Consider the following 20450-nt stretch of genomic DNA (forward strand, 5'->3'; position numbering starts at 1 on the left):
TAGTATATTTAATTCTTTACCTTTTTCCCCAAATGTAATGTTTGGTTTCTCCTAACCAAAGGATTCCTATTATACTTGAGCTTTTGCATATGGTCCTGATTAAAAATAAAACCCAAATCCGATGCAAAGCCTATATATTAGTGAAGATTAATACAACTGATGTCTTGCTCATGACCGGTACAATCCATAGATACAAGAACGTGCATTACCTCGGTTCATATTTCTGATCTTGTTACAAAAGGCTTCAGACATATGTTGGATGATTACATATATACTGCATTAGTCTCAGAACATGAACATTATACAGATAGATAAGTTAATCTCAACCTGTCTGGTCTTAGTACTTATTAGCTCTCTGTAGTGTTATGTTACAGCATGCAATTCAGACTGTCACTTACAGGAAACTATTACACTGTAGCACAGCCAATTGTTTGAGTCCAAAACTGATGCAGTAAATGGATACTAGATATACCTTGGAGAATATCCATTTCATTATAAAATCAGTAAGTTCTTGATTGGTTAAACAGTCATAGCTGTATATAGGAGAACATTTCTATCAGGAAATAGGAATTCCACATTTCATTCATGCTACATAGCCAGAGCCATATCAAACACCTGGCATGAGCCACGATACAGCTTACATCCGTAAGAACTCAAAGTATATAGTAAAAGTGATCCAATAATAGCATTATTTTAAAATAAATAAATAAAAATGGAAAGGTTAGGAGGTAAGTATTAGAGATGAGCAAACTTACAGTAAATTCAATTCGTCACAAACTTCTCGGCTCGGCAGTTGATGACTTATCCTGCGTAAATTAGTTCAGCCTTCAGGTGCTCCGGTGGGCTGGAAAAGGTGGATACATTCCTAGGAAAGAGTCTCCTAGGACTGTATCCTCCTTTTCCAGCCCACCGGAGCACCTGAAAGCTGAACTAATTTATGCAGGAAAAGTCATCAACTGCCGCGCCGAGAAGTTCGTGACGAATCAAATTTACTGTAAGTTCGCTCATCTCTAGTAAGTATCTTAGTAGGTCAGTTTTTGTAACATAAACGTGCACAATGCCTCTTAAAAATCGTACATCATGATATGTACAACCTGATCCACATTAACCTTCACGGTTTATTTGTTCCCTTGTATCTTGATACAAAAAGGATACATCGTGTTTGTGTCCCTTTGCATCCTATTTTATGATAAATTTGCCCCCCCCCCCCCCCAAAAAAGAAGACATTTTTTAACAGGATGCAAAACCATGGTGTGAAATGGGCCTAACACTAAGAATATCAAACCAAACAAATGTACTAGTTATATTGGTCGTAGATGATGTATTTTGTTAGCAGACATTTGAAGGCTATAATGCATGTAGATCCAGCACCACTAGTCCTTCTGCAGCTGCAGACAATGGGGTGGACTAAATCAGTGTTTCCCAACCCAGTCCTCAAGGCACACCAACATTCCGTGTTTTTTTCAGTTACTCCATTGAAATAGAACAGGGAAAAATTATAATCCTGGACTGTTGGTGTGCCTTGAGGACTGGGTTGGGAAACACTGGACTAAATGACCTGTCTCTACAACATTCGACCGGGGGCATACTGTAAAGTGGCAAAGTCCATGAAACAAACATAATATAGGAAAGGAAAAAGTTGCACTCACAGGTGGACTGTGTGGATATACTTGAGAAAACGATTTCATAAAAGCAATACATGTGTAGCGGGTTAGGGTCAATGGAGCATACCTCACGCATATTTGCAGGCTTACAAAATCTGATCGCAAAGTATGTGTGTTTGTAAAATGAATGTGTAAAAGTATTGGGGCTCTGTCAGCCACACTGTTCAATCCATTAGATGACACGGTCAATAGCAGCCGCAACATCTTAGGTGTCTGACAGAGGGAGGGAGCTTAATGATCTTTATGATCAATGGAAGCAGTACTTCTGGCCATCCAGCTGTACACAGAACTGCATTCACTTTAATGGGGCCACACTTGAATGGTCACAAAGGTCAGATCCCCACTGATTATACAGTGATCGCAAAATGCCATCATTGTAAGAGATAGGAATACACTTTAGATACCTCCTGTATTGTCTGTCCCTAATGTAGAACATTGCTCAGCATAAGAACATCTCTCTGATCTAATTTTTATCTCAAGGGCATGCAGACTTAGGTAACTAATATCACAATTTCCTGCCAACCCTATGTTATATTCACTAGACTGTATAGCATCTTATAGTTAGCCAAGTCCATTGGGGATGTGCCAGAAGTCATAGTAACATCCATTTTGACTGTAGCCAATGTTGTATTTAACAATGAATTTCACAATTTGGCCTTTATATTTCATAGGGAGGGGAACATAAAGGGGTACTCCGGTGGAAAACATTTTTTTTTTTAACCCTTTAACCCCTTCAGGACGGAGCCCATTTTGGCCTTAAGGACCGGAGCGTTTTTTGCACATCTGACCACTGTCACTTTAAACATTAATAAGTCTGGAATGCTTTTAGTTATCATTCTGATTCCAAGATTTTTTTTTTCGTGACATATTCTACTTTAACATAGTGGTAAATTTTTGTCGATACTTGCATCCTTTCTTGGTGAAAAATCCGTAAATTTGATGAAAAATTTGAAAATTTTGCATTTTTCTAACTTTGAAGCTCTCTGCTTGTAAGGAAAATGGATATTACGAATACATTTTTTTTTTGGTTCACATATACAATATGTCTACTTTATGTTTGCATCATAAAATTGATGTGTTTTTACTTTTGGAAGACACCAGAGGGCTTCAACGGTCAGCAGCAATTTTCCGATTTTTCACAAAATTTTCAAACTCAGTATTTTTCAGGGACCAGTTCAGGTTTGAAGTGGATTTGAAGGGTCTTCATATTAGAAATACCCCATAAATTACCCCATTATAAAAACTACACCCCCCAAAGTATTCAAAATGACATTCAGTCAGCGTTTTAACCCTTTAGGTGTTTCACACGAATAGCAGCAAAGTGAAGGAGAAAATTCACAATCTTCATTTTTTACACTCACATGTTCTTGTAGACCCAATTTTTGAATTTTTACAAGGGGTAAAAGGACAAAATTTTTACTTGTATTTGTAGCCCAATTTCTCTCGAGTAAGGACATACCTCATATGTCTATGTAAAGTGTTCGGCGGGCGCAGTAGAGGGCTCAGAAGGGAAGGAGCGACAAGGGGATTTTGGAGAGTACGTTTTTCTGAAATGGTTTTTGGGGGGCATGTTACCTTTAGGAAGCCCTTATGGTGCCAGAACAGCAAAAAAAAACACATGGCATACCATTTTGGAAACTAGACCCCTCGGGGAATGTAACATGGGATAAAGTGAACCTTAATACCCCACAGGTGTTTCACGACTTTTGCAAATGTAAAAAAAAAAAAAAAAATTTTACCTAAAATGCTTGTTTTCCCAAAAAAAATTTATTTTTAAAAAGGGTAATAGCAGAAAATACCCCTAAAAATTTGAAGCCCAATTTCTCCCGATTCAGAAAACACCCCATATGGGGGTGAAAAGTGCTCTGCTGGCGCACTACAGGTCTCGGAAGAGAAGGAGTCACATTTGGCTTTTTGAACGCAAATTTTGCTCTGGGGGCATGCCGCATTTAGGAAGCCCCTATGGTGCCAGGACAGCAAAAAAAAAAACTCATGGCATACCATTTTGGAAACTAGACCCCTCGGGGAACGTAACAAGGGGTTAAGGGAACCTTTATACCCCACAGGTGTTTCACGACTTTTGCATATGTAAAAAAATGTTTTTTTTACCTAAAATGCTTGTTTTCCCAAAAATTTTACATTTTTAAAAAGGGTAAAAGCAGAAAATACCCCCCAAAATTTGTAACACAATTTCTCCCGAGTACGGCGATACCCCATATGTGACCCTAAACTGTTGCCTTGAAATACGACAGGGCTCCAAAGTGAGAGCGCCATGCGCATTTGAGGCCTAAATTAGGGATTGCATAGGGGTGGACATAGGGGTATTCTACGCCAGTGATTCCCAAACAGGGTGCCTCCAGCTGTTGCAAAACTCCCAGCATGCCTGGACAGTCAACGGCTGTCCGACAATACTGGGAGTTGTTTTGCAACAGCTGGAGGCTCCGTTCTGGAAACAGTGGCGTACCAGACGTTTTTCATTTTTATTGGGGAGGGGAGGGGGGCTGTGTAGGGGTATGTGTATACGTAGTGTTTTTTACTTTTTATTTTATTTTTTGTGTTAGTGTAGTGTAGTGTTTTTAGGGTACAGTCGCACGGGCAGGGGTTCACAGTAGTTTCTCACTGGCAATTTGAGCTGCAGCAGAAAGTTTGCGGCAGCTCAAATTTGCAGCCAGATACTTACTGTAATCCTCCGCCCATGTGAGTGTACCCTGTACGTTCACATTGGGGGGGACATCCAGCTGTTGCATAACTACAACTCCCAGCATGCCCGTTGGCTGTCGGTGACTGCTCAGAGTTGCAGTTTTGCAACAACTGTAGGCACACTGGTTATGTATCACTGAGTTTGTGACCTAACTCAGTGTTTCACAACCAGTGTGCCTCCAGCTGTTGCAAAACTACAACTCCCAGCATGTACGGTGCATGGTGTACGGTGACTGCTGAGAGTTGTAGTTTGTAACAGCTGGAGGCACACCGGTCGTGAAACACTGAGTTAGGTAAAAAAAAACTCTGAGTTTCACAACCAGTGTGCCTTCAGCTGTTGCAAAACTACAACTCTCAGCAGTCACCGACAGCAAACGGGCATGCTGGGAGTTGTAGTTATGCAACCACCAGATGCACCACTACAACTCCCAGCATGCACTTTAGCTGTTTGTGCAAGCTGGGAGTTGTAGTTATACAACAGCTGAAGGTACACTTTTCCATAGAAAGAATGTGCCTCCAGCTGTTGCAAAACCATAAGTCCCAGCATGCCCATAAGGGATTGCTGGGAGTTGTGGTGGTCTGCCTCCTGCTGTTGCATAACTACAGCTCCCAGCATGCCCTTTTTGCATGCTGGGAGCTGTTGCTAAGCAACAGCAGGAGGCTGTCACTCACCTCCAACGATCCAGACGCTGCAGGTCAGCCCCGCCGCCGCAGCTGCTCCTGGGGCCCCGATCCCAACAAGGGCGCCGGGGATCGGGGTCCCCAGCACCCGGGGTGCACGTCCCGCACCCGCTCACGTCCTCCAGAAGAGGGGCGGAGCGGGTGCGGGAGTGACACCCGCACCAGGCGCCCTGATTGGTCGGCCGGTAATCCGGCCGACGAATCAGGGCAATCGTGAGGTGGCACCAGTGCCACCTCACCCCTGCAGGCTCTGGCTGTTCGGGGCCGTCAGAGACGGCCCCGAACAGCCAGTAATTCCGGGTCATCGGGTCACTGGAGACCCGATTGACCCGGAATCGCCGCAGATCGCTGGACTGAATTGTGGGGCATACATGGCCGACATGGGGGGGCATAATGACCCCCCTGGGCGATATGCCGGGATGCCTGCTGAACGATTTCAGCAGGCATCCGGCTCCGGTCCCCAACCGGCTAGCGGTGGGGGCCGGAATTCCCACGGGCGTATGGATACGCCCTCGGTCCTTAAGGACTCGGGATGCAGGGCGTATCCATACGCCCTATGTCCTGAAGAGGTTAAGGACCCAGCCAATTTTCACTGTAGGACCCGGCCATTTTTTGAACATCTGATCACTGTCACTTTAAACATTAATAACTCTGGAATGCTTTTAGTTATCATTCTGATTCCGAGACTGTTTTTTCGTGACATATTCTACTTTAACATAGTGGTAAAATTTTGTGGTAACTTGCATAATTTCTTGGTGAAAAATCCCAAAATTTTATGAAAAATTTGAAAATTTAGCATTTTTCTAACTTTGAAGCTCTCTGTTTGTAAGGAAAATGGATATTCCAAATTAAAAAAATTTTTGATTCACATATACAATATGTCTACTTTATGTTTGCATCATAAAATTGACAAGTTTTTACTTTTGCAAGACACCAGAGGGCTTCAAAGTTCCGCAGCAATTTTCCAATTTTTCACAAAATTTTCAAACTCACAATTTTTCAGGGGCCAGTTCAGGTTTGAAGTGGATTTGAAGGGTCTTCATATTAGAAATACCCCACAAATGACCCCATTATAAAAACTGCACACCCCAAAGTATTCAAAATGACATTCAGTAAGTGTTCTAACCCTATTTCCCAGGAATAGCAGCAAAGTGAAGGAGAAAATTCACAATCTTCATTTTTTACACTCGCATGTTCTTGTAGACCCAATTTTTGAATTTTTACAAGGGGTAAAAGGAGCAAATTTATACTTATGTTTGTAGCCCAATTTCTCTTGAGTAAGCACATACTTCATATGCCAATGTAAATTGTTCGGCGGGCGCAGTAGAGGGCTCAGAAGCGAAGGAGCGACAAGGGGATTTTGGAGAGTACGTTTTTCTGAAATGGTTTTTGGGGGGCATGTTGCCTTTAGGAAGCCCCTATGGTGCCAGAACAGCAAAAAAAAACACATGGCATACCATTTTGGAAACTAGACCCCTTGAGGAATGTAACAAGGAATAAAGTTTTTGGGGGGCATGTTGCCTTTAGGAAGCCCCTAAGGTGCCAGAACAGCAAAAAAAAACACACATGGCATACCATTTTGGAAACTAGACCCCTTGAGGAACGTAACAAGGAATAAAGTGAGCCTTAATACCCCACAGGGGTTTCACGACTTTTGCATATGTAAAAAAAAAAAAAAATTCACTAAAATGTGCGCTTCCCCCCAAATTTCACATTTTTGCAAGGGTTAATAGCAGAAAAGACCCCCCAAAATTTGTAACCCCATCTCTTCTGAGTATGGAAATACCCCATGGCCCCTGACTTCCATTCCAAACAATTTTTTTCCCAAAAGCTCAATGGCGCTCCTTCTCTTCTGAGCATTGTAGTTCACCAGCAGAGCACTTGACGTCCTCTGCTGGCGAACTACAATTCTCAGAAGAGAAGGAGCGCCATTGAGCTTTTGGGAAAAAAATTGCTTGGAATGGAAGTCAGGGGCCATGTGCGTTTACAAAGCCCCCCGTGGTGCCAGAACAGTGGACCCCCCCCCACATGTGACCCTATTTTGGAAACTACACCCCTCACAGAATTTAATAAGGGGCGCAGTGAGTATTTACACCCCACTGGCGTTTGACAGATCTTTGGAACAGTGGGCTGTGCAAATGAAAAATAAAATTTTTCATTTTCACGGACCACTGTTCCAAAAATCTGTCAGACACATGTGGGGCGTAAATGCTCACTGTACCCATTATTACATTACATGAGGGGTGTCGTTTACAAAATGGGGTCACATGTGGGTATTTATATTTTTGCGTTTATGTCAGAACCACTGTAAAATCAGCCACCCCTGTGCAAATCACCAATTTAGGCCTCAAATGTACATAGTGCGCTCTCACTCCTGAGCCTTGTTGTGCACCCACAGAGCATTTTACGCCCACATCTGGGGTATTTCTGTACTCAGGAGAAATTGCGTTATAAATTTTGGGGGTCTTTTTTTCCTTTTAACGCTTGTGAAAATAAAAAGTATAGGGCAACAGTGTAAATGTTTTTTATTTTTTTACACTAAAAAGCTGGTGTAGCCCCAACTTTTCCTTTTCATAGGGGGTAAAAGGAGAAAAATCCCCCCAAAATTTGTAGTGCAATTTCTCCCGAGTTCGGAGATACCCCATATGTGGCCCTAAACTGTTTCCTTGAAATACGACAGGGCTCTGAAGTGAGAGAGCGCCATGTGCATTTGAGGACTAAATTAGGGATTGCATAGGGGTGGACATAGGGGTATTCTATGCCAGTGATTCCCAAACAGGGTGCCTCCAGCTGTTGCTAAATTCCCAGCATGCCTGGACAGTCAGTGGCTGTCCGGAAATGCTGGGAGTTGGTGTTTTGCAACAGCTGGAGGCTCTCTTTTGGAAACACTGCCATACAATACGGTTTTCATTTTTATTGGGGGGACAGTGTAAGGGGGTGTATAAGTAGTGTTTTACCCTTTATTATGTGTTAGTAGTGTAGTGTTTTTAGGGTACATTCGCACTGGCGTGTTACGGTGAGTTTCCCGCTAGGAGTTTGAGCTGCAGCGAAAAATTTGCCGCAGCCCAAACTTGAAGCAGGAAACTTACTGTAAGCCTGCCCGTGTGAATGTACCCTGTACGTTCACATGGGGGGCAAACCTCCAGCTGTTTCAAAACTACAACTCCCAGCATGTACTGACAAACCGTGCATGCTGGGAGTTGTACTTTTGCAACAGCTGGAGGCACACTGGTTGGAAAACCTTCAGTTAGGTTCTGTTACCTAACTCAGCATTTTCTAACCAATGTGCCTTAAGCTGTTGCAAAACTACAACTCCCAGCATGTACTGATCGCCGACGGGCATGCTGGGAGAAGTAGTTATGCAATAGCTGGAGGTACGCAACTACAACTCCCAGCATGCCGAGACAGCTGATTGCTGTTTGGACATGCTGGGATTTGCAGTTTTGCAACATCTGGAGGGCTACAGTTTTAGAGAACACTGCAAAGTGATCTCCAAACTGTGGTCCTCCAGCTGTTGCAAAACTACAATTCCCAGCATGCCCTGACAGCAAACAGTTGTTTGGGAATGCTAGCAGTTGTAGTTTTGCAAGATCTGGAGGGCTACAGTTTAGGGACCACTATATCGTGGTCTCAAACTGTAGTCCTCCAGCTGTTGCAAAACTACATATTCCAGCATGCCCAAACAGCTGTCTGGGCATGCTGGGAGTTGTAGTTTTGCAACATCTAGAGGGCTACAGTTAGAGACCACTGTATAATGGTCTCAAACTGTACCCTCCAGATGTTGCAAGGCAACTCACCGGCTTCCGTCGGATCCAGCCGCACGTCATCGCCGCCCGCCGATCTCCGTCGCTTGCAGCCTCCGTCGCCCGCCTGGATCGGTAAGTGGATCTTCGGCGCCGGTCTCCGTCGTTTCACCGTCCTGCCCCGCCTATTGTGGGAGGGCAGGACGGGGAAAACTAAAGTAAACCCCCCCGCCCCCGATCTGCTATTGGTGGTCGCGTCTAGACCACCAATAGCAGGGATAGGAGGGGTGGCACCCATGCCACCTCACTCCTATCGCTTCAGGGGGATCCTGGGTGTCTTAGACACCCGCAATCCCCCTTACATTCCGGGTCACCGGGTCACTATAGACCCGTAATGACCCGGAATCGCGCAAATCGCAAGTGTGAATTCACTTGCGATTTGCCGCGATCGCCGACATGGGGGGGGTCTAATGACCCCCCTGGGCATTTGCACGGGATGCCTGCTGAATGATTTCAGCAGGCATCCCGCTCCGATTCCCGCCCGGAACACGGTAACACGGCGCACGGCAACCACTGATCAATGATTCTGCCGCTTGACTGCTCGTGCCTGGATCTCAGGCACTGAGTAGTCATTCGGCGATCGGACAGCATGGAGGCAGGTAGGGACCCTCCGGCTGTCATGTAAGCTGTTGGGGATTTAGCCGCGGTGATCCCGAACAGCTCCCTGAGCCAGAGGAAAAAGCAAATCCCCCTAGCAAACCTCTTCTACTCTGTGCAGTTCCCGAGACAGACAGAGGTGTCAGCAGAGAGCCCTGTTGCCAGAAAGAAAAGAACAACTCAACTTCAGCAGCTGATAATTATTGGAAGGATTAAAAATTTTTAATAAAAGTAATCTACAAATCTGTTTAACTTTCTGGAGCCAGTTGATATAAAAAAAGTTTTTTCCTAGAATACCCCTTTAACCCCTTAACCTCTTCAGGACACAGGGCGTATGGATACGCCCTGCATTCCGAGTCCTCAAGGACCGAGGGCATATCCATACGCCCGTGGGAAATCCGGTCCCCACCGCTAGCCGGTTGGGGACCGGAGCCGGATGCCTGCTGAAATCATTCAGCAGGCACCCTGGCACATCGCCAAGGGGGGTCCTGAGACCCCCCCATGTCGGCGATCGGAGAAAATCGCATGTCAATTCAGACATGCGATTTTCTCCAATTCCGGGCTGATCGGGTCTCTGGTGACCCGATCACCCGGAAAATAGGGCTGATCGGAGTTGTCAGCAACAGCCCCGATCGGCTTAAAGGATAGGAGTGAGGTCGCAAAGCTGTGATCTACTCCTATCCCCTGGCATTAGTCAGAACGGAGTTCTGACCAATGGCAGCGCAGGACAGGGGGTTGCCAAGGCTGTCTGGGCATGCTAGGAGTTGTAGTTTTGCAACATCTGGAGGGTCACAGTTTGGAGACCACTGTTATAGTGGTGCCCAAACAGTAGCCCTCCAGATGTTGCCAAACTACAACTCTCAGCATGCCTCGACTGCCCAGGCATGCTGGGAGTTGTAGTTCTGTAACATCTGTCCCTTCAGATTTAGCAATTTTCATGACATTTTTGAAAATTGATGCTCTACTTGGGAGCCCTCAAATTTTTTCAAAAAGCAAAAGTATGTCTATGATGCCAACATAAAGTGGACATATTGTATTTGTGATGAAAAATAAAATGTATTTGGAATATCCATTTTCCTTACAATTAGAGAGCTTCAAAGTTAGAAAAATGCTAAATTTTCAAAATTTTCATGAAATTTTGGGATTTTTCACCAAAAAAGTATGCAATCAACGCCGAAAATTTACCACCAAAATAAAGTAGAATATGTCATGAAAAAACAATCTCAGAATCAGAATATTCGGTAAAAGCGTTTTCGTGTTATTAATTCGTAAAGTGACGATGGTCATAATTGCGAAAAAGGGCTCAGTCCTTAAGGTGAAAAAGGGCTGCGTCCTTAAGGGGTTAAGGACCCGGGGGTTTTCCGTTTTTGCATTTTCGTTTTTTCCTTCTTACTTTTACGAAATCATAACTCTTTCAATTTTGCACCTAAAAATCCATATGATGGCTTATTTTTTGCGCCACCAATTCTACTTTGTCATTTTACCCAAAAATCTACGGCGAAACAGAAAAAAAATAATTGTCAGACAAATTTTTTTTTTTAAACGCCATTTTGTAACTTTTGGGGGCTTCCTTTTCTACACAGTACATTGTTCAGTAAAAATGACACCTTCTCTTTATTCTGTAGGTCCATACGATTAAAATGATACCCTACTCATATAGGTTTGATTTTGTCGTACTTATGGAAAAAATCATAACTACATGCAGGAAAATTTATACCTTTAAAATTTTCATCTTCTGACCCCTATAACCGTATGGGGCGGTATGAGGGATCATTTTTTACGCCGTGATCTGAAGTTTTTAGCGGTACCATTTTTGCATTGATAGGACTCATTTTTATTCATTTTTTCATGATATAAAAAGTGACCAAAAATGCACTATTTTGGACTTTGGAATTTTTTTGCGCGTACAACATTGACCATGCGGTTTAATTAACAATATATTTTTATAATTCGGACATTTCCGCACGCGGCGATACCACATATTTTTATTTTAATTTAAATTTACACAGATTTTTTTTTATGGGAAAAGGGGGGTGATTCAAACTTTTATTAGGGAAGGTGTTAAATGATCTTTATTTACTTTTTTTTAAACTTTTTTTTTGCAATGTTATTGCTTCCATAAGGGGCTATAACACTGCACACACGGATCTTTTACATTGATCAGTGGTTTCTCATAAGAAACCACTGATCAATGATTTTGCCGCTTGACTGCTCTTGCCTGGATCTCAGGCACTGAGCAGTCATTCGGCGATCGGACAGCATGGAGGCAGGTAGGGACCCTCCGGCTGTCATGTATGCTGTTGAGGATTTCGCCGCGGTGATCCAGAACAGCTTCCTGAGCTAACCAGCATGGTTTTACTTTCACTTTAGACGCGCCGTTCAACTTTGAACGCCGCGTCTAAAGGGTTAATAGCGCGCAGCACCGCGATCAGTGCTGCGCGCTATTAGCCACGAGTCCCGGCCATTGTTAGAGGCCGGGCCCGACCCGCTATGATGCGGGGCTTTATAGAACGGGAGCGGACTCATGACGTACCGGTACGTCATGAGTCCTTAATCTGATTGGTTGCTATGGGCAACTCAGCAATTTTTCCTCTGGACAGGTTTTGATAAATCTCCCCGAATATCCATTGAAAAAAACCTGAACATCTACTCATTTACACAATACACGACTCATTTACTCATTACACGACTCATTTATTCATTACACGACATTGACAAATACTAAGACAAATATACACCACAATTTTTTTTTATGGTGTCATCAGTAATGTTTCTGACAGTAGCAGAACTAAATCATTGACATTTAAATAGAATTAGAATACCTTGAAGGATGCTTTTTATGATGGTCTCCGTGTGATCGGCCAGTAGATCTGCTTTGGCGATAGCTACAAGGGAAATGTAACTTGACATATTTCTGCAGAGTTCCTTGTTCCCTCTCTGAAGGAATCTTATTGCAACTGGGACAGCAAGTGACATAATTGAGGGTCTGTTATAATTCTGCAAAACATACATAAATAGCTATAAATTACATAATTACATAAGCAGTTATAAATTAGTATAAAATATTATATTGGGGAAGACAGCTATGTTACAGAAAGCCTGACAGCTCTTTCAGTCTGCCTTACCAACAGGCAGCGAGAAACAGACCCAGGCTCCCTTACTACAATGCACAATATCTAAAACTATGATTTTTCTAAAAAGCTGCTGAGTAAATTAGGGGTACACTTCTGCTATAGGGCCTGGCGAACAGAGGGCCATGTCAGGGAATGTTTTCATGGGCTTATCTACTGTATGGGGCATAATGGGGCTCTAAAAATATGGGGTCCAACTACACAGGAGAAGTTGTGGTATCTTCCACTAGTCTGTGTAGATGAGTATGAATAACAATACATATATTACTTCCCCTATGTGGGCCAATGTGTATTCTTTGAAGAATTGGTGAATCAACTAATGAGTTATTCAACAACTAAATCAATTATGAGAATAATTGTCACCTATTTTTAGAATCGAATAGTTGTTAGTTGGTCAGCCAATTTCCAAACACACATAGCGATTATCACTATGTATATATGTGACTCCAGTCCCCGGTAGCCTGAGTAGAAAAGAGGGGGCCCAGACACAGTAACCATCTGGAGTCCTTGGCAGTCAGGCCAGACTCGCAATAATTACAGAGAGAAGATGCTGGAAGTAGAAGATCATGTGTGCTGAGCCCCCTCTTCACTAAAAAGACTGCTGGGGGCACTGACAACCAGGTAAGAAACAGGGTAAGAAACAGGGAAAGGAAAATAGACATTATAGAGAAAGAAAAAAGAAAATTATATTTAAAAAGATTAATATATATATATATATATATATATATATATATTAATTTTAAAAAGCTGCCCCTTTCAGCTTACACAAAACACTGTCTCTAGACTACCCCACAAACTCTCTCAACACACAATGCATCCCATTCACACAAACACAAAATCTATTTTACAATTGACCTTCTCTACTATTGTTTTTTTTTTTTTTTTTGATGATGAGTTGATTATTCGAAGATATAGTCAGCCAACAAATCGATTATGGAAACAATGGTTGTTTGCAGCTCTACTTTGAAGTGAAAAGTATGAAAATATAATATAATAATGAGGTCAACAAGCCCATTCAGCTATCTGTCGGCAATATGTGAAATATGATATATAACTTCTTCCAAACTTGCGACAGGAGTAAGAGGCGCTGGACAAAACCACTGGAGAAGAACTCAGTTTAATCACCCATGATGCAACGCGTTTCACAGTAAGACTGCTTCATCAGGCATACCCAGGTGAGTACAACCATGCAATATATAGGGCCCATGATTCACCCTTTAAGCAACCATGTGCTGCATGTCTAGAAAAATGTATGTGCATCAGTAATACAATATAATACAAAAGTTGTGACAGCTCCTATGCTATCTATTTATTGACTTGTATTGGTGGCTTGCAGTATGTGGGCTGCACAGTTCAAGCCATGCAATCATGCATGAACAAACATAGTTCAAACATTAACCATACTTTTATGCTTCAGTGTATCACGTCATCTTTCATTGAAACACAACAGTGACATAGGGGGACATGTATCATTGCATTTAGACCATTTTTCACGTCTACAAATTTTGCGCAATTGCGCTTTTTTTGCATAGAGCTGCGTTTTTTTTGGTGGACAGTTTTCTAAAGTTGTCACCAGTTTGGTCTACCGTACACCAACTAATCCAGTGGACTGGTATTTATCAATTGCGCAAAAAAAAAGTAGATGGTTTTTTTTGCGCAATTGCGCTTTTTTGCAAGAAAAGTAGTCTAAACCTAAGAGTGCTAGCAAGGACTCGTAGAAAATGGCAGACGGTGGAAGATGCAGGTGGGGGATGCAGGAGCTGTCTCTCAGCACTGCAGCACTACAACTACTCCCATCATGGGACAGAATCTGTCCCATAATAGGAGTAGTTGTAGTACCGGAGCGCTGAGAGACGCACATCCCCTGTCTGCGGGACTCTATTGTGACTGTTAGGTCTACTACTCCCATCATGGACAGACTCTGTCCATGATGGGAGTTGTAGTCCTGGGGCTGAAGGACAGATCGCAGCAGGTCATTCTCCAGAGACCCGCTGCGATCTGCATTTATTAACTTAAAAAGCCGGCGGTATATGCGGCTCCACTGCGCTGCCGCCGGCTCCTGTATACAGATGTCACGATTCATAATCCCCGCCTCCGGGAGACAGGAGCTCTGATTGGTGGAAAGCTATTCACCACTATTAGCCAATCAGAGCTCCTGTCTTCTGGCGGGGATTATGAATTGTGACAGGTCTATACAGGGGAGCGAGTGGAGCCGCTTCTACAGTATATAATTGTTATGTGTACTGTACCCCCCCAGACTAATACTGACCCCTTCTATAGTGAGCGCTGGGACCGCTGTGTGATTGACAGGTCCCCAGCGCAAGTGTCCGGCCCCACTGACCTTGTTATAAATCTTTATGATACACACTGCCCGTCCTCCTCTTCATTCTTCTCATACCGGAGACGCGCGGCTTCTGCGTTCACTATAGTCAGAGCGCCCCCTGCCGTTGTCTGGCCCCAGCCCCGTGCAGTGTGGAGGCCGGGAGGGGGCGCTCTGACTATAGACTATGATACAGAAGCCGCGCGTCTCCGACATCAGAAGAATGAAGAGGAGGACGGGCAGTGTGTATCATAAAGATTTATAACATATAAAGGTTAGTGGGGCCGGACACTTGCGCTGGGGACCTGTCAATCACACAGCGGTCCCAGCGCTCACTATAGAAGGGGTCAGTATTAGTCTGGGGGGGGGGGGGGGTACAGTACACATAACAATTATATACTGTACTGTAGAAGCGGCTCCACTCGCTCCCCTGTATAGACCTGTCACAATTCATAACCCTTGCCAGAAGACAGGAGCTGTAATTGGTGTATAGTGGTGAATAGCTTTCCACCAATCAGAGCTCCCCTCTCCCGGTGGCGGGGATTATGAATCGTGACATCTGTATACAGGAGGAGGGGGGAGGGGAGTGCAGCGTTGCCGCCGGCTTTTTAAGTTAATAAATGCAGATCGCAGCGGGTCTCTGGAGAATGACCTGCTGCGATCTGTCCTTCAGCCCGAGGACTACAACTCCCATCATGGACAGAGTCTGTCCATGATGGGAGTAGTAGTCCTAACAGTCACAATACAGTTTCGCAGCTGGGGGATGTGTAAGAGCCATCCCTCAGCACTGCGGTACTACAACTACTCCCATCATGGGACACAAAATTTCCCATGATGGGAGTAGTAGTCCAAGGGCAGACTGACGGATCTCAGGGGTCTTACTCTTGAGACCCCTTGCAACTTCTCCGCCCCTGCCCCCTAGTGATGACATCATTAGGGGGCGGAGCTTCACAGTCCAGGCCTGAAGCCAAGGTGGTAAGTATGGCTCTGTTCTCATTAAGCGTTTTGCATAATGGGAACAGAGCCTTTTTGGCAGTGTGTTCCCAAACAGGGAGACTCCAGCTGTTGTTTACCTACAGCCCCCATGATGGGAGTTGTAGTTTAGCAACAATTGGAGGCTCCCTCTTTAGGAACACACTGCATTATGTGCGCTCTACCCAGGGGAGAGCGCCAAAAATGTCATTTCAGATAAGTGAATGCAGAGGACTACCTGAGATTCGGTGGAGTGTGACGATGACTAGCATTTTTTTAATGTCAATAAAAGGGTTAACGAGGGCTGTGGGGGAGTGTTTTTTTAAATCCATTTTTTATTTCATGTGTTGTGTTTTTTATAATTGAAATTTCAGGCTTATTAGTGGAAGCCGTCTTGTAGACGGAATCTATTACTAAGCTGGGCTTAGCGTTAGCCCCGAAAACAGCTAGCGCTAACCCCCAATTATTACCCCGGTACTAACCGCCACAGGGGTGCCGGGAAGAGCCGTTACCAACAGGCCCGGAGCATCAAAAATAGCGCTCCTTGGCCTAGGCGGTAACAGGCTGGGGTTATTTAGGCTGGGGAGGGCCAGTAACAATGGTCCTCGCCCATCCTGGTAATGTCAGGCTGTTGCTGATTGGTTGGTGTCTGATTGACACTGAAAATATGGGGAAGCCTATGTGTTGTTTTTTTTTGTAATAAAAAAAAGTGTGTAGTTCCCCATATTTTCAGTGTCAGTCAGATACCAACCAATCAGCAATGGCCTGACGTTACCAGGGTGGGCGAGGACCATTGTTACTGGCTCTCCCCAACCTAAATAACCCCAGCCAGGAGCGCTATTTTTGACACTCCAGGCCTGTTGGTACTGGCTCTTCCCGGCAACCCTGTGGCGGTGGGTAACGGGGTAATAATTTGGGGTTAGCGCTAGCTGTTTTTGTGGCTAACGCTAAGCCCGGCATTGAAAAAAAAATGTATTTAAAAAAAAAAACACTCCCCACACAGCCCTCATTAAACCTTTTATTGACATTAAAAAAAAGCTGCTCATCATCGCAATACACTGAATCTGACATAGTCCTCCCCATTCATGTATCTGAAATGAGAAAAAAAAAAGGTTAGGACATCATTTGCGATCTCACCTGGGGAGTGCGCCCATACTGCAGTGTGTAACAGGGAGCCTCCAATTGTTCTTGTCTGCCTACTGTATCCTGTATATACAGTCATCTATAGATGGCTGTATATACAGGAGAGCGCACAAAGATTTAACTCAGAACTGCAGTGTGGGTTAACTCTTTCCTTGCTGGGCTCCTGTATAGTATACATGGATACACTATGCCCCCTGTATACTATACAGTGGGCGGAGGTAAGTAGTGATGCTCTGCACCCTGTATATGTATATGCTATACATCACTCCTTACACTCCGTGGGGCGGGCGCTCTGCATCCGACCCATGGAGTAGTACCTGCAGTGAAAAAAATGCACACAGGGTACAAAAATGTTTGTTTCCGCACACCAGCAAAAATGCAGGAAAAAACACAAGGGGGGAGATTAATCAAAACCTATGTAGAGGAAGAGCGGTGCAGTTGCCCATAGCAACCTATCAGATTGCTCCTTTCATTTTTGTAAAGAAGCAATCTGATTGGTTGCCATGGGCAACTGCACTACTCTTCCTCTGTACAGTTTTTGATAAATCTCCCCCAAGAAAAATTACCAAAATGCAGGAAAAGCTGGGACCGTTTTTCAGGCGTTTTTGCTGGTGGACAAAAAAAAAACCTCAGTGGAATCCTGAAAAACAATAGAACAAAAGCCGAGCGTCCAGGATACACCACTATTCCTGTGAGGTGTAGAACAGGTCTACAAATAGAACTTTGTGGAGATTTAGACCATTGCACGAAATTTATCATGGGGCTTGCACAAGTTTGATAAATTTGGAGAAATTGCTCCAAATTTAGACCAAACAAAATGATCTACAAAAAACGTCTACCAACAACAACATTGATACATCTCCCCCATAGTGTGTTAAAACTTACCATCATTGAGGCTATTTCTCCCCATGTTAGAAATAGATTTCAGAAACATATCAACAGGGAATCATTTTGGATCTTTAATTTGGGGACTTTATTCCCAGGAGGTCTAAATGAAACGATTGAGAATTGCCATTGATATGCTGATATTTGCGGTTTATATATATATATATATATATATATATATATATATATATATATATATATAGTTGAATATGCAAAGCAGCTCATTACATCACCTTTTCAGGTAATGTTCCCTGGTATCAGCTTAGCTCCTGTTAAGGAATATAAAAAGCTGATCAGGATTTTATGCCAAGCCAGACTACTCCCCAAAAGGGAAGTTTCTACCCATCTGCAGACAGCTGTTTCGTGGTTTTTGCCACTCGTCAGTACAGAGCAGGGTGATCTGGCTTGGCTGGGGAAAGAGGCCTGAGAGCAGCTAAAGGGGATGAGAATTTGCCTCAGGGCGAGGCCACCACTCATGGTGTAACGGAGCTTCAGAAGGCCATTAAGCACTCTGCGGGTATTTTGGGTAGGGGAATACCTGAAAAGGTGATGTAATGAGCTTCTTTGCATATTTCCCTACCCAGAATGCTCGCTTCTCGGCCTTTTGGCTAAGATCAAGTGTAGTATCTGTTCTTATCAGTTTTCATGCCGGTGGCAAACTACAACGGTATGGGGCTGGTGGGGATGGGTGCTGCATGGAGGGTGCAGGTGTACCAGGACTTTCCGGAACTGGTTCAGAGGAATCAGCTCGACGGCTGCCCCGATGTGACCTGTTCCCTCCGGGTCTCGCCATGAGGCTGAGAGGGTCTAGAGCATACTTTTGTGCCTCGGGGAGCGGTGACCCCGAGGTGCCGAAACTCACTGGGTATACTGGCTCACTGAGTTGAAGCACAGGCACCATAATCTCTTCACCTTGTGGCACTCACCTCTTGATTCCCGGCCTTCTGGCTAGGATCAGAGAAATTTTTATGTATCCGGCCGGATGCCCGGGCAGTATATCTGCACACATTCACTTATTTATTTTTGTCTCACTGTGTCACTTTTTGCGTGTTGTGTGTTCACAGGATTTGTCAGGATGCAATAGCCGTTCTGGGTGTCCCTCCTGGCGTTCTAGGGGAGGTGTGTGTGGCCATTAGGTTCCGCACCTCCCTGCAAAAACCCTGGGTACTCCTGCTTTGGCAGGGTACCTACCGTTATTGGCTCTGCGGGCAGATACCTTGGCTAACGGCAAGGGGGATGCCGGGAGCATTTGTGGTCCCCTAGTAGCTTCGGCGAAAAGGGACATCGAATATGGAACCTCACAGGTACCTTTTGGTCCAGAAACGAAGGGTAAGGTTTGTTGGGGGGCCTCTCTCCTATCGGAGAAGGGCTTGTGATAGACCACATCCTTTGTGCACTTTTTTTAGTGTAACACGTTTGCACTTTTTCTTGCACTTTGGGTGATTCGAGAGCACGTTCCTCGGCTCTTAGATTTAAAAAAAAAAAAAAATGAAACAGCTTCCCTTTTGGGGAGTAGTCTGGCTTGGCATAAAATCTCGATCAGCTTTTTATATTCCTTAACAGGAGCTAAGCTGATACCAGGGAACATTACCTGAAAAGGTGATGTAATGAGCTGCTTTGCATATTCCCCTACCCAGAATGCCCGCGGAGTGCTTAATGGCCTTCTGAAGCTCCGTTACACCAGGAGTGGTGGCCTCGCCCTGAGGTAAATACTCATCCCATATATATATATATATATATATATATATATTTTTTTTTTTTTTCCTATATATTTTTCCTTTTTATAATTCTTTAAGCATTATATATATGCTTTCTGGGTCATATTCTCAATGTTATTAGATTCTTTACGTATGAATGTATTTTTATGATGTTTTTATCATTTTTATTGTATTACTGTTGCAAACACATTTTTCTAGACATGCGGTGCATGGTCCCTATAAGCTCGCTTGAAGGGTTAATCATGGGCCCTATATATTACATGGTTGTACTCACCTGGGTATGCCTGATGAAGCAGTCTTACTGTGAAACGCATTGCATCATGGGTGATTAAACTGAGTTCTTCTCCAGTGGTTGTGTCCGGTGGCTCTTATTCCCGTCGCAAGATTGGAGGAAGCTACATATCGTAATTCGTGATTACAGATGTGGAGTGGCTGCAGGTACCTACACCACATATCTTGTTCCATAGTTACCACATGAAGTTACACTCCACCAAGTGTAAGTGCCACCTTTCACACACTTGCCTATGTTTTAACTTTATCACACTACGGAGCGATGCCTGTGTCTTGTTTTAATATGTGGAATATATCATGCTATCATTTAGCCGAGTGCACAGCTAAGAGAGATCATTGACCCAGACCCTCTTTTAATAAGACCCTTCTCAAGGGGACTTGAAAAGTCCACAATGGAAGATGTTTTTGTTGGTGGAATTATCATTTTATTAAATATATTGAGTCACAGGTCAGCAGTGGAAACATAATATTAGTATGGAGCAATATAAACTACAGGGATTAGTTTGCAACATTCTGCCTCCCCCCACCCCAAAAAAAAAAAAAAA

The 20450-nt window shown here is 43.9% G+C and overlaps 1 protein-coding gene and 1 pseudogene across 7 annotated transcripts in view; one reads left to right on the forward strand and one right to left on the reverse strand.

The window, feature by feature from the left end:
- VEPH1 (ventricular zone expressed PH domain containing 1) overlaps positions 1–20450 on the reverse strand; it is a 560486-nt gene that overhangs the window by 477210 nt on the left and 62826 nt on the right. For all 7 annotated transcript variants that reach the window (XM_056565020.1, XM_056565022.1, XM_056565023.1 and 4 more), the window contains one exon: positions 12268–12442. In XM_056565020.1, coding sequence (XP_056420995.1) covers positions 12268–12442 — 175 coding nt within the window. The remainder of the gene's footprint in view (positions 1–12267; positions 12443–20450) is intronic.
- LOC130363247 (U2 spliceosomal RNA) lies at positions 18485–18621 on the forward strand (annotated as a pseudogene).

This window comes from Hyla sarda, chromosome 3, assembly GCF_029499605.1.
Source record: "Hyla sarda isolate aHylSar1 chromosome 3, aHylSar1.hap1, whole genome shotgun sequence".
NCBI classification, from domain to species: domain Eukaryota; kingdom Metazoa; phylum Chordata; class Amphibia; order Anura; family Hylidae; genus Hyla; species Hyla sarda.